The following is a 13685-nucleotide window of genomic DNA, read 5'->3' on the forward strand; positions in this document are numbered from 1 at the left end:
AGACATGTCTATGGAATACTCACAGTAGTTAGAGTATCCATTGTAGCTCTAAGGTTTTGAATGTGCTGCTCTGCCTTGTTCAGCTTGGCAAGACTCTCATGCTTCTCCTTGTCACACGCAAGCAGATCACGCTTCAGCCACTCCAAATGAGATTCCATATGCAAATTATCTTCTAGCTTCTTCTCCAGTGACTGCGTTACAATTAATCACTGTTACTATAGCTTAATTTTTACTTATATTTAGCCCTTCCAGTGCCAATTCCAAAGACCTTTCACAAGAAACATGAAGCACATACTTGTTTTTCAGTTTCCAGCTTGGTGATCTTCTGCATGCCGGCCAGAAATTCCGCTGATATTTTGTTGTATTTCTTCTCCAAAATATCCAACTCTTTCTCCAAGCTGTCTTTCTCCTTCTGTAGAAGTTCATTTGCTACAAGAGCCTTCAAATAAAATATAATTATGTTAATATATAAGGTAAAAGTTGTCCATGTGCTTAACTAATTAAGCACTACACCATGAAGATGTATAGGGGAGTGTTTTGACCTCGGTAATATCTGGAGGTTAGTGGTCAGCTTCTTGCCCGTCACTTTAACCCTCGGAAAAAAGCCTCCGGTACCCATTGGATAGGACGTTCGGTGGACCCCAGAGCTGGTCTGGACAATGTGGAGAAGAGAAAATTCTTGACCCTAATTGGACTCAAACTCCAACCTCTCAGTTGTCCAGCCTGCAGCCAGTCACTATATCGACTACATTATCCCGGCTCCTATGTTAATATATATGCTATGAAAAATTACCATTGAAAATTTGTCAATATTCTTACACACTACAGAATGCAGATGAGGTCCACTGCTATTACCATCCAGCTTAATCACCTAGTACAGCAATAAACCTATCACACTGTTTTCTTGTACATTTTATGACATCACTCTAGTCATTCTGCATCAACCCTGGAGTCCAAGAGAGTAAATGCCTGAAGGAGGGGATTAACATGAAGATACAGAGAGAGGGATGGATGGTGCAACGGTAGAGAGACTTCATTATGAGACATGAAAGGACTTGTTCTTGAAACCTGGAAGGAAACAATCTAACAAATTTGAGAAAATCCCAGCAATAGAATACAGACAGGTTCTGTGATCACAATATGCATACACCACATTACTGACTGCTTATAAGGGACTTTGACTTTAACGCTTTCTTTTAATACACACACACTCATGAGTTTGTAAACTCTGAGGCAGCAGAAAGTGCCCTATTTGGGTGGTGGATTGAGAATTTAATTTCAGCATCTATTGTCCTTATTAGTCTGTTTAATTAAAGTTCCCACTATTTATACCAAATTTACATATGGCCATGCTTGGGCTAGTCTGAAAATCCAAGGGGTTATCCATGTGTTTTTGTCATATGGCTGTAGTTACAAGATTCTCAGGGTTTACTTGGGATTTGAATACAAAACTCTGGCAGTAATTGGAGGCTGTCTTTGTGTTCTAAAAGCTATCCTTCGGGCCAAGACTAATTCTGTGGTAATTTCTTTTTCTCAAGTTTAGTCAACACTGATGGAAATAAACTGTAAAGAGAAATTACTGACCAAGTTGGCTCAAGCAGAACACTTCTGACTTGTATTTGTGATGTATCCAGTTCAAATCCTAGCCATGACCCTGGTTATCGTGACCAAGGTTTTTCATCATTTTCCTCATTCCTCAAGGCAGATGACAGGGACAGTGCATAAAATTAGTCCATAACTGCTTCCTTCCTATCCTTACCAATTCATTATTCAGTAACATTTCTACACTTGACATTATTTAACTGCAGCTACTGACAACACTACTAAATAAATGAAAACAGTATAGGGAAATTACATCCAGTGCTGACAGGTATAGCAAATTTCTTAACAGCCTTGCAAATGCCATGTAAGGGAAAACACCCACTGTAAAAGCAATGTCATAGCAAAAACACAAAACCTCTCCAAACTGTAATCAGGGTCAGATTTTCATCATAATATTCCCCCCTCCTCCTCCTCCCCAAAGTTTGCATTATTTCTTGGCAAGACATACAAATCTAGAACAGAGGCCAGTATGTGAAAGAAATGCTAGACTATATCATACTGCATCAAGAAATTAGTTAACCTTCCAAGGGATATTCATAGACACATAACACATGAGAATTTTTTTGTTCATTACAGGAGAGGGTTAAGTTACCTCTCTCAGCTTCTCTTCTGTAAAAGCAGTCCTGGATCTGACCACCATCATACCATCCTGTTCTTCCACAGCACAGAGTTCATTTTCATGTAGGTGGCGGAACTGGAAAGGTACACTAGCCCCACACACTAGGCCATTTGTCGTCACATAACAGAGTTGATAGAACTCGTCTTCATCTTTAGGGAGACTGCTGGCTGTACAACAAGAATGTATGACACTAACTTTGTCTAGACCTACAAAATTTTATAAAACTTACAATATAAATTCTAGTAATTTCCCAGTTACCCTTTAATATAAAGCATTTTCATCTCACAAACATGAAAACATTATCATACAGAGTTACTTAAAGTCAAAAAGGATTAAACTTTCCAGGTTCCAAAAATATCTGACTGCAATTAAATTATCAAATCTCAGTACTATTTTCTTTGATCAAAAATGTATCACATTCTTTCTCCAAATGTCAAGTTCTGGAGAAAATAACAGATAAAAGAAATGGAGAAATAGATGAATGGGAAATTGAGTGGTAATGCACAATGGATGGAAGACAGAAAACTGCCAGAAGCCTTAAATATCAGGCAGAAGGGAGTAAAAATCCAGATGTCTTAGCGATGGTGAAGCTGAACCACAGGACACCATAATTCTAAAAAAAGATGGTGGTGGTGACGATGGCGATGATGACAATAACAATAATAATGCTGTCATTATAATGGAGGGAAAGGGGAAGAGCTAATTATATTATGTTTGTTTACAAATTACATTTTATTTATCCTACCAAAATTAAAGCCACACCTTTGAAGAGAACCTGAAGCTCAGTTGTATCTGTCACTGGCACCCACTCAAACACAAGATGTTCCTGGACCGAGCTCCATCCCACTCGATAAAGGGCAATTCTATCTCCATGTGACACTGTCACACCATCAGTCAGAGAATATCGGCAACAGATGTCAGCATCAGTTGGGTATGTGTCAGCAATATCATGGAATATGACCTGCAATTAATCAAGTCATGAAAAGTTCACACTAGTCAATGAAAACTGTTCACCATCATCAAAATGAAACAGCAGATGCAGCAGCCACAGAGAGAGAAGCAGCAGCAGCAATGATGACGAAAATAACAACAACAACACTGTATAAATGATATTAAAATAACATATCAAGACTATTCAAACATGGCATAATTAAGCATCCCAGCAATCCATACCTCGACAATGTAGAACAATAAAATACATATGGGAACCCTTATTTGCATAAGGTTTCCGATCCTAATGGCAGCAACTATGAAGAGCACTATATTCTCAGGTATGTCACCATGTAATGTCGTAGCACTCTGGCTGTCTGACTAGGTGGACAGACTACTCCTTTGCAATCAAAGAAACAAATAAAAAATGTCTTGACTTTTGGCTTTGACATCTGCACTTCCTTCGGGCATGGTAAGCCTGGATATTTCCATTGCATGCTCTGATGCTTTGTGTCAAAATCAAACTGGAAACGTCACCTTGCATCCTGGTAATGGTGGTTCATCCACCTGTCATTCTCCTTAAGTTGCTGCAAAAAATCAGCAAGAACCTCTCTTCTCTGCTGCAGTTAGTTGTTAGTGAGGTTTTCAGGCACCATCTTTGCAAAAACTTTCTTCATCTGCAAATTTTCTGTAAAATCTGACCGACAATTAAGTTTTCTACAGTGTCTCTCACAGTAAGAAGTTGATTACTCTACACCAGAGTTCTCATCTTTTTGACACTTTCATCTGACTTTGATGTTGGTGAACATCCAAGTCAGCTGTCAAACTCAGCTTAATCCCTTCCCTTGGAAAAACATTTACACCACCCAGAAACAAATGCTGATAGAACCTCTTCTTCACATACTTCCTTTAACATTTCAAAGATTTCAGTTTCTCATTTTCAAGCTTGAACAAAAACATCATGTTGATTCAGTGTTCAAAATATTTATCAACCACTTTCATGACAAGCAGACCAGCAACACAATTACTATACTTGTCAAGAAGTCTGCTATTGTGTACTGTTCAGACTTGTACGTTCAGAAGGCAGCACTTGTGACTTTGTGACTGACCATTATCATAAAAGGAAATACACCATGCAGTCTAATCTTCACGCCCATAAAAAGCTCAAACATTAAAACAAAACGCAATCAGTGCTCAACTCTCAGGCCCATGTACTGTTTCCAACCATTACAAAAATGCACAGAGTAGTAAATGAAAAGAGGACCAACACAACATGCATGTTCCAAGAAAGCTGCCAGACAGCACAACTAACATGTGGCTGCTGGCGCAAAACACGGACCATTTCTTTTTCAATCGGGAAGCAGGAGGTTTTCTATTCATGTATTCTTTGTCAACTAACAACACATTCAATACCTCAGATTATACAGCATCTGATCTCATAATGATTAGTAAATGAAGAAATGGTAACCACTCAACCCTGTGTGCCTCTGTGTGTGTGTGTGTGTGTGTGCGTGCATGCGTGCGTGCGTGCACATATGGTGTTGTGTTGTCCGGTAAGGCTATCCCTGTAACAGGACATGGAGGACCATAGGGTTGTGAGATGTCAAGGTTCCCACATTTTCTAGACAATCAGTTCAGAGATGGCAGTAAGGTTATCAGCCTTATGTGTTGGCCACCCTTTACCTCCAAGAAGATTCCTGGTAATCATTTCTGTTACCGGCTTAGTAAACCCTGGGACCATTCTTTTAGATTTTTTTTTTGTGTTGTCCATGCATCAAGAGGACAAGGGAAGCATGAGTGCAAACCCCGCCCCTTCAAAAAAAAGACAACAAACCAGTCATAAAACCAAGATAGACATGACATCAATGCAGAATTGGTATAAATTTTATGAGATATTACTTACAGAAGAGAGAATTGAATTTATAGAAGAGGTAGAATAGAAAATGGAAAGTACAAATTTAACAGTTTCAGACATATATTTGGATACAGCACTAAAGAATGTGAAGAGTGGGAAATCTCCTGGAGTTAGGAATATTAATTTAGCTTTAATAAAATATGGAAGAAACGTTTTAACACAGGTAACAAAATTATTAAATAAAATATTACAGGGTGATGTCATTCCACAAGATGAAAACGGGATATCTGACAATGTGTTACATAGGAAGTGACACTTCCCTGTGCACCTGTCACACTATTAATATATGGAGCAATAGTAAAAGGTTATATATTAACATAGAGAGCTGAAACATGGTCAATAAAATGGAAATACATAAATTATTAGCTACAGAACTGGATTATCTAAGGGGTGCGGCAAAGATATCATGAATGGATAGAGTTCAAAATGAAACAGTTGTAAAGAGAATGGAATGAAGAAAAAACATACTGCAGAAAACAGAGGAACAGAAGTTAAGATGGTACAGCTGTGTCATGCAGATGAAGGACTGCAGAATTGTTAGACAGGCTGCAGAATGGGAGCCACAAGGGAAAAAGAGGCATGGCAGAACAATCAATACATGGCAGGATGAGATTAGAGATTACAGTCAGCAAGCAAAGAAACCTCAAAGCTGAAGAACGTTTAAATCAAGAGCTCTGGAAGCCAAAAATTATGTCCTTTGGATGTGAAAAACTGTGTATTCATGGGCAAACTGATATATATAAAGTTCAGATCCAATCATTTGAGGAAGTTTTTGTAGATACTGTTATCAAACAGTGCTGTACATATATCTAACCTTGGCATACTGCGAGTGTGCAAGTACTGAATCTTGGCCAAGTTCTGCAACATGGGGAATGCTGTAGTCCCCAATCAGATAATTCAATTCCTCATCCATTAGTGATGCACATTTAGTATCACCACTTCCTTCCATTCTGTAAATAAAACACATTACTCAGAAATACAGCATGAGTTATAAAAAATTCTGGTTCCATGTCACTTCCAACATAACTTTAAGGAAAGTTCATGTTGTGTTAACCATTTGTTTACCTATCAAGCTTTATACACTGCAATACATAAGTTAAAGAAGTTCAAAAAGGTGGCAATAGATCAGAATCTGACTTGGCAAGCACATAAAGACTGAAAATGTCAGATCCTTTGGACTGCAGTTGCTATACACGTGACCAAAAAAAAAAAAACAGTATTGCTCTGCCCTTCTTCAAATGTTCAGTACTAAGCACCACAACATTCTGAAAACTCTGTTGCTATGTACATGGTCACTAAACAGCAGTGGGAGGAGAGAATAATCTCAGTGACCTAGATGATAATGCCAAGGAAACTAATCTTGCTGACTAATCAGAGAAGAAAGATGACATGAAGGTTAAACTACTGACATTGTCTGATTAACCAATCCAGGGGCAGCTGTACTTGGCAGTCAGCTAAAAGTGAAAATGGGCAGATGGGGTTCAGAGCTGAGAAAAGCAAAACTGTCTTGGGAATGGTAACCTGAAATATGAAACCTGCATATCTTTAAGCAGATGAGTGACATCCCCACCACTGGACTAACCCTTCAACACATTTGTCACCTACCATGGAAAAATCATATTACCAAATTATGCCGAAGAAGCAGACCGAAAGACAGGAACAAACATAATGAAGAACTGCTGGTAAAATAAGAATTGCGGCATTGAACATAAGAGGTCTTTGTAATAAAGAAATTGAACTATAAAAGAGCACTGAAAGCAAGAAATGTTAATTTAGCAATAATATCAGCAATGAAAAAGAAGAATTAATAGAATATACTTTGATATTAATAGTAGACTAGATAAAGAACATGTAACAGAAGATGTAGCTCTTTTAGTAAAGAAAAAGGATACACAGTTACAATCAGGCAAACGAAAGAATTACACAAATCTGACTATAAGTAGATAACGAACATTGACAACGTAAATACATGCCCCTGAAGAAGGAAGAACTAAAAGAGCAGAAGTTTTTTACAGTACAAAGAATTACAAACCCATCTATCATCAATAAACAGAGTGAAACATATCATCTTAGCCGAAGAATGCTGGAGTAGGTAACTGTCAAATCACAGGAACAACAGGAAGAGCTTGAGAACCTACACTGAACCAGAATGACAAAAGCTTAACATATTTTGTACCTTTCAATGAAATTAAGATTATAAATACATTCTTTCATTACTGTATTATACACAAACATATACCTGGTTTGGGACAGGTAGATGATCAATAATTGGCTACATAATAATAATTATGAAATGTGTCTCAATTCATAAAAGACACAAAATTATACAGAGACAGTGATGTAGGATCTTACTCTATATTGCTAATATCTCACTTTACATTACAGGAAAGTCACCTGACAGCTTACTACAAATCCTTCAGAAAGCAGGGTGAGAGACACATATTATCCACGATATTTTTCACTGGGACCACTTGGATTTGCAGTGTCTCTGACAGGCCAATACGCTATACACATTACAATTTATTTTCCATATTGTCTTAACAAATCCTTCAACAGCTACTTGGCCAATAGGCTATACACATTACAATTTATCTTCAATACTGACCTGACAAATCCTTCAACAGGTGCTAGTCCAATAAGCTATACACATTACAATTTATCTTCAATACTGACCTAACAAATCCTTCAACAGCTACTAGGAAGTAAGCTTATACATTATATACCTGTCATTTATAATCGCAGTACTTCTTGTGTTCAAATGTCACATAAGATTTGTGCTTTGAAACAAGAGTTGATGTATGATCCCCATGTGAAGATAAATTACATCCGTTATATACCTGCCTTTATATGCACCACACAGTGTATTTCTTACATACATAGCTATATCAGGTTTCTTAAATGGACTTTTAAACATAATTTAAAAATTCTGCAAATCCTCTCAATACTGGTCACAGTTTTACTTGAGACAATTCATGGAAGGAACGTTCTAATACATTATAACATTTGTGTCAGTGCTGTTTCATGAGTAATTGGTTCCTGAAAGGGATCTATGGAAGTTCATGATTTGTTTATTCCGTCTTGCAGTGCAACAGGACGCTAAAATATAACATTGATCTATGGAATTTAAAATAAAGTGAAAGTGAAAGGTTAAGTAAGGTAAGGTAAGGTAAGGTAAGGTTAGGTTAGGTTTACTTATGATAGTATTCCTGTCAAAAAATATGAATATGGTGCTTTATGAGCAACTGATTTGGTCACTCCCTTTCTCCTGCATCGCCTCTTACAATAACATTCCTTGCACAGTCTACAGTACAGTGCTGTCATCTGAAAGTTCCCACAAATCATCTGGACGTCAACTTGTAAGAGTCTGACACTCCCATTTAGTGAGCCACAGAGATCTGGAAAACTTACAGAATTAACAAGCATATAATCTAAGAAATTACTAATAAAACCTACTCAGATTTCAGCAGATGGTAGAAATATTCTTTGTTATTATGAATGCATTCGTGGCATAAAAATTTTACATAGTCAAACAATAACATTATTTTTCAGATATTTGAAGCCTGAAACCTTCGTCTCCCATGCAGAACATATTACGAGTTTTCCAGGAAAATGTTCAACACTGGCACAAGCTGAACATAATTTAACCTATAAACCCATTAAGGTGAGACGAACTTCCCTCTAAATACAATATGCTTTATTTATAGCTCACAGAATTAGAAAACAGGTAACTGTAAAACAAATTAAACAACCACCATTGACAATTCATTCTACTGACAAACGTCGTAAGACAGATAAGAGGATTTAATTGGGAAACAAGAGGATAAGCAGAGGCAGTAATCTTCAGATTTACAGTCTTATCACCAAAAATTTGTGATTCTCCATTCTGAATCAGCCTTACACTACATATCTGCCCCATGGATATACCAGGAAGCTTCGTGTTTACTTGACGAACTACTACCACTGACTGCACATAAATTCGATTATTGAAATATCTGACGGCATTTCGGAGACTGAAGAACGTGTAACATAAATCCTATGTTTTAAAATATTACAAACTAAAATCGACATTTTATTTTTTAACCTGTTTGGTTCTCGTCCACTTCCTTGTAATATGCAAGTATTGTGTACAGTTACAAGCCCGAAAAATTTAACAAAACACCATTGTACTTACATATCGCAATGTGGAATGTGAAAGCCAGATTCCTTCACTGTTACCGTTATAAGACTACAGACAATTTCCTTCGCAGACAGTCATAACGGCTATATTAACGAATTATTTACACAAACAAATACTTTCTCCTCCTAAACGATTTCTCATCAGCTGTTTGCTCTGGCTGATTACGCAGGCCTTGGGCCCTTGTAAACTAAACGTTATTGGCTGGCGGCATAGTCGTAGTGATTTCTTTTGCTGTGAAAAATAATTGCACAAAACACAAACTGAGCCTTGGAAATGCGAATCCGGCAAAACGAAAGAATTATTGCAGCCATCTATTCGCGGAGGCAAATCAGATGCCGCCAGTGCCGAGAATAGGATCGGTAAAAAGGTATGCTGTCATACCAAGAGGATGAGGAGGCAGGTCATGTAGCACGAATGGGAGAAACGAGGAATGCGTATAGGATATTGTTGGGAAAGCCAGAAGGAAAGTTACCACAGGGAAGACCAAGGCGTAGGTGGGTGGATAATATTAGAATGGATCTTAGAGAGATAGGATAAGCGGCGGAGGTCGTGAAATTTTTAGGGGCGGAAAAATTCAGGGAACAAGTCCTCCGGGAGGGACTTTAAGCCGTGGGTCCCGTGTCGTAGATTTACGGCACGTAAAAGATCCTCATGTCTCTAGGAGACCTCTGAGCTAAATTAGGTAAAAAGGTCGCCGCCCAAGTAGTTTCCAATGCCTCCGGTAGATGGGGAAGCATCGGGTACCGCAGCCAGCCTCGCTGGCTGAACGGGGCTGATAGCGAGCACCAGTACCGGCAGGGTATGGAGATTGGTAGAATATCAAAGGGGGACGTACAATAGACTATTAGTCGCAGTGCATGGGGAAACCCACACCCTCCAATAATAATAATAACAGAGAGATAGGATGGGATGGTATGGATTGGATAGATCTGGCTCAGGATAGGGACCAGTAGAGGGCTCTTGTGAACACGGTGATGAACGAAGAAAGCACCTAGGGAACAGTCACTCACAGAATACCAACAAATAATTTTTCACCCCTGTTCTCTTGAGGTTCTTACTACTTTTTATTAATAAGTTTAATATCACGTCACTCATATCCATATGGAGGACGTTTCTCACTATTTTTTTTATGTCCTAACAATGCAATTAGTCCAGGACTAATGAGCATTTTTATTCTCACATAAACTACTACTACTAGAACTAAACTCTGAGACTATGCCCACCAGTGTGTCCCAGCATCTGGTGTCTTGAGCACGCTGTTGTCGCACTTGTATCACTATTTATAGTAATGCACACTAGCACTACACTAGTTCAAACTAGTACAATGGGCTTGAGTCTCTTGAGCCTTCTCACTGTCCTCTCGTTGTCAAGAAGCTGTATGGATTCCAAGTTGCTGTGGTGGTGAAGCCGATCTTTGTGCTTCTTAGCTATCCTTTTAATTTTGGCTGTGACCATCCTAATGCCAAGATCCTTGTGGATGACACTATTATGGGTGTACCAAGGGGCATTAACTATTCCCCTTAGTAATGTCTGCTTGAGAACAACTTGGTTCTGGGGACAATAACTTAGAAAACTAGCCCTCATTATTCTCATCAGCCACTTCTTTCATAACAGAATACGAGATCTGACAATAAAGTTTGTGAACTCACCATGTGCTTGCCATGGCAGCAGTGGACAGAAACCTCAGTATGGTTAGATGACAAGATCAGTGCTATCTTATGCCTCTGAGACCTGGCCACTGTCAAGATCGGTATATCAAGATCAAGATATTTGAAAGGAGGATCTTGAGATATATCTTTGGACCAGTGGAAGAAAACTGAATATGGAGGAAGAGGTATAACCATGAGCTATACAAACTATTTAATGAACCAGACATTATTGGATTTATAAAGGTGAAGAGGCTTGAATGGGCTGGACACATAATACGCGCCAGCGAGAATAGAACAATTAAGAAAATACTTAATACTAAACCAGAAGGAAATAGAATTTGAAGACCAAGATTAAGATGGGAAGAATGTGTGTGGCAGGACATAAGAATTTTGGGTGTAAAGAACTGGAGGAATGTAGCATTGAATGGAGAAGAATGGCAAGTGATCCTGAGAAAGGCCAGGGCTCATAAAGGGTTGTCATGCCAGTGATGATGATGATGATGATGATGGTTAGATGAAGGCCGTGCCATAGCTCAAGCGGTTAGTCGCTGGCTTCCCACTGTGGCGGCCCTGGTTCGAGTCCGGGTCTGGTCAAGTGGGATTTGTGGTGGACAAAAAGTGGCGCTGGGAAGGGTTTTCTCATAGTACTTCGGTTTCCCCTGCCAATCTTCATTCCACCAAATTCTCCATCATAATCACCCGGGGTAGGTACGATAGGCCAATCAGTGGCCGCCGTGAAGAGTGGACCCAGCTGGACTCCACCCCCCACTAAGCAAAAATGATTTGATGACATTGGCATATCAAAGTTTCACAGCTGTGTTATTGTTGATCTATGTCAGTCTCTTTCGAAGTGGCGTCTATAATTGTCTGAGTGTGTTTCTCTGTGCCGTTGCAAAAATGTCAGAACAAACATTAAATATCTTGTCCAACTTGGCAAGAGTGGAAGTGAAATCAAAAAGATGCTAGTACATAATGCTATGAAGAAAACAGCAGTTTACAAGTGGGTGACACGTTTTCCTGAAGGAAGAGAGTTCTGGACACCCAGCAACAAGCAGAACTGAAGAAAACATTGCAAAATTTCGTCAAATTGTATGTGGAAATCATTGGCTGTCAGGAGCATAACAGAGCAAGCGAACATCAACAGAGAAACAGTTAGGAAAATCTTAACTGAATATCTTGACATGAGGAAGGTGTGTGCAAAAATGGTCCCAAAGGAACTCACCAGATAACAACACTGTGGGGGAGTTTCTAGCTAGTAAACAAATAACCCTGCTGGAACACTTGCCCTATTCACCAGATCCAGCCCCCAATCACTTTTTTCTGTTCCTGATGATGAAGGAAATACGAACGGAAAGCCTTTTGATGACCCTGATGACATCCAAAATTGTTTTGAAGGGAGGACTAGTTGCTGGCATCAGTGCACAGCTACCCAAGGGGAGTATTTTGAAGGTAACCATAGTGATACTCAGCAATGAGGTGTGTAGCACTTTTACCATGATGAGTTCACAAACTTTATTATCAGACAACGTATAGTTCATAGTATACAGCGCAGTGATCCTTACCTGTGGCCACTAAACAACTGAGGCTTGCTGCAACAGTATATTTATAACTTGTACAGCCAAGCTCACTTTCATGGTGTTCTGTGCAGTGGAGTAGAGGTGGGTCTCTCAGCTTGTACAATTGGTGAACGGTCTGGGGTTTTCGAATTCATACAATTTCATTGTGTGTTCCCACTTAGCAATAACAGGAACTTGGCTGTCCAGATGCTCAGACTTCAACTGCACATCATGTTTCAAGAATAGCTTGCAGGTACACCTCAGGCAGTGGGGAGGGTTGTATACTTTTGCCATTTCTTAAATATGAAATCTAAAGAGTAGTTTCTTTTTAGTAGCTCCCAACAGTTTCAAGGCCTTAACAATAATGGCACCCATGTCAGTGGCAATGACTTTCAGTCCAGTATTTTGATAGGCATCGAGAACCTCCTTCAAGTATTGCACAATCACCTCTGCATTAGTGCTTCCATGAGTAAAATAGTAAGCCACTGGTTCCTTCCACTTTCTACATAGGCCAAGAATCATGAAAACTACAGCATGATTTGCAATGTTGCATGTCCTGCCTGACTTCCACAATCCTCAAAACCCTCACTGCACTCAAACTTCTGATCGAAATGTTAACTTCTCTCTGACTGACATTTCATTAAACACGAAACGTGGATCTCTACCAGACATTTTCTGTGCACAGTGCCAAAGTGCACAGAACACGTGAGCATTGATGCCTGTCCTAAATGGTACAGTATTTAGATGGATTACAGGGATCATCTGGATGGGAGGCAGAGTATTGTATAGAGAAGCATATAGGATTTGGGGCTATGTTTAAGAAGGGACAGAGTAAACACTTTTTCCAACAAAATTACACCTCCTGGCCTCAGGCCTCTGTCTACTTTTCTTAAAAATTGTTGCCAAAATTCAGGCAGCTTCTAAACAGAAAAATGAAAGATTCTCCATCAGTGGAACACTGTCCCATCACAAAGTTTTTTCAACTTCTTTCCTTTATATTTCCTTTTGAGTCCATGAAGTGCACTCATACAGTTTTTCTTTTCCTCAGTGTCAATTCTGAAAGCGAAGCAAAATTAAGTTCTTCTAATAGAGAACGCCTTGCTCTAGGCTTTGAGGAAGAACTCTGACCATTGATATGCCCAAGTTCCCTATCAGAAGCATTTATATTTACAGAGTGTCACTATAAAGGTTTTAGCTGCTGTTGGTGATGGTTGGACTGCAGAAATGAAAGGAAGTG

The 13685-nt window shown here is 39.1% G+C and overlaps 1 protein-coding gene across 5 annotated transcripts in view; it reads right to left on the reverse strand.

The window, feature by feature from the left end:
- LOC111870206 (tax1-binding protein 1 homolog B) overlaps positions 1–9532 on the reverse strand; it is a 29244-nt gene extending 19712 nt beyond the window's left edge. Inside the window, exons 1-6 of one of the 5 annotated variants that reach the window (XR_002843811.2) lie at positions 9238–9532; positions 5881–6016; positions 2984–3182; positions 2195–2388; positions 296–439; positions 24–191 (exon numbers count right to left, since the gene is read on the reverse strand). Coding sequence is in view for 1 of the 5 variants with exons in the window: in XM_023862301.2 (XP_023718069.1) it covers positions 24–191; positions 296–439; positions 2195–2388; positions 2984–3182; positions 5881–6015 (840 nt within the window). In the remaining 4 variants the exon portion in view is untranslated. Of the gene's footprint in view, positions 1–23; positions 192–295; positions 440–2194; positions 2389–2966; positions 3183–5880; positions 6017–6131; positions 6294–9237 lie in introns of those variants that run through there. The other 4 variants (XR_002843809.2, XR_002843810.2, XM_023862301.2 and 1 more) reach the window with 4 other exon arrangements.
- Positions 9533–13685: the final 4153 nt, after the last annotated feature.

The sequence above is a fragment of the Cryptotermes secundus genome, unplaced genomic scaffold, assembly GCF_002891405.2.
Source record: "Cryptotermes secundus unplaced genomic scaffold, Csec_1.0 scaffold1182, whole genome shotgun sequence".
NCBI classification, from domain to species: Eukaryota; Metazoa; Arthropoda; class Insecta; order Blattodea; family Kalotermitidae; genus Cryptotermes; species Cryptotermes secundus.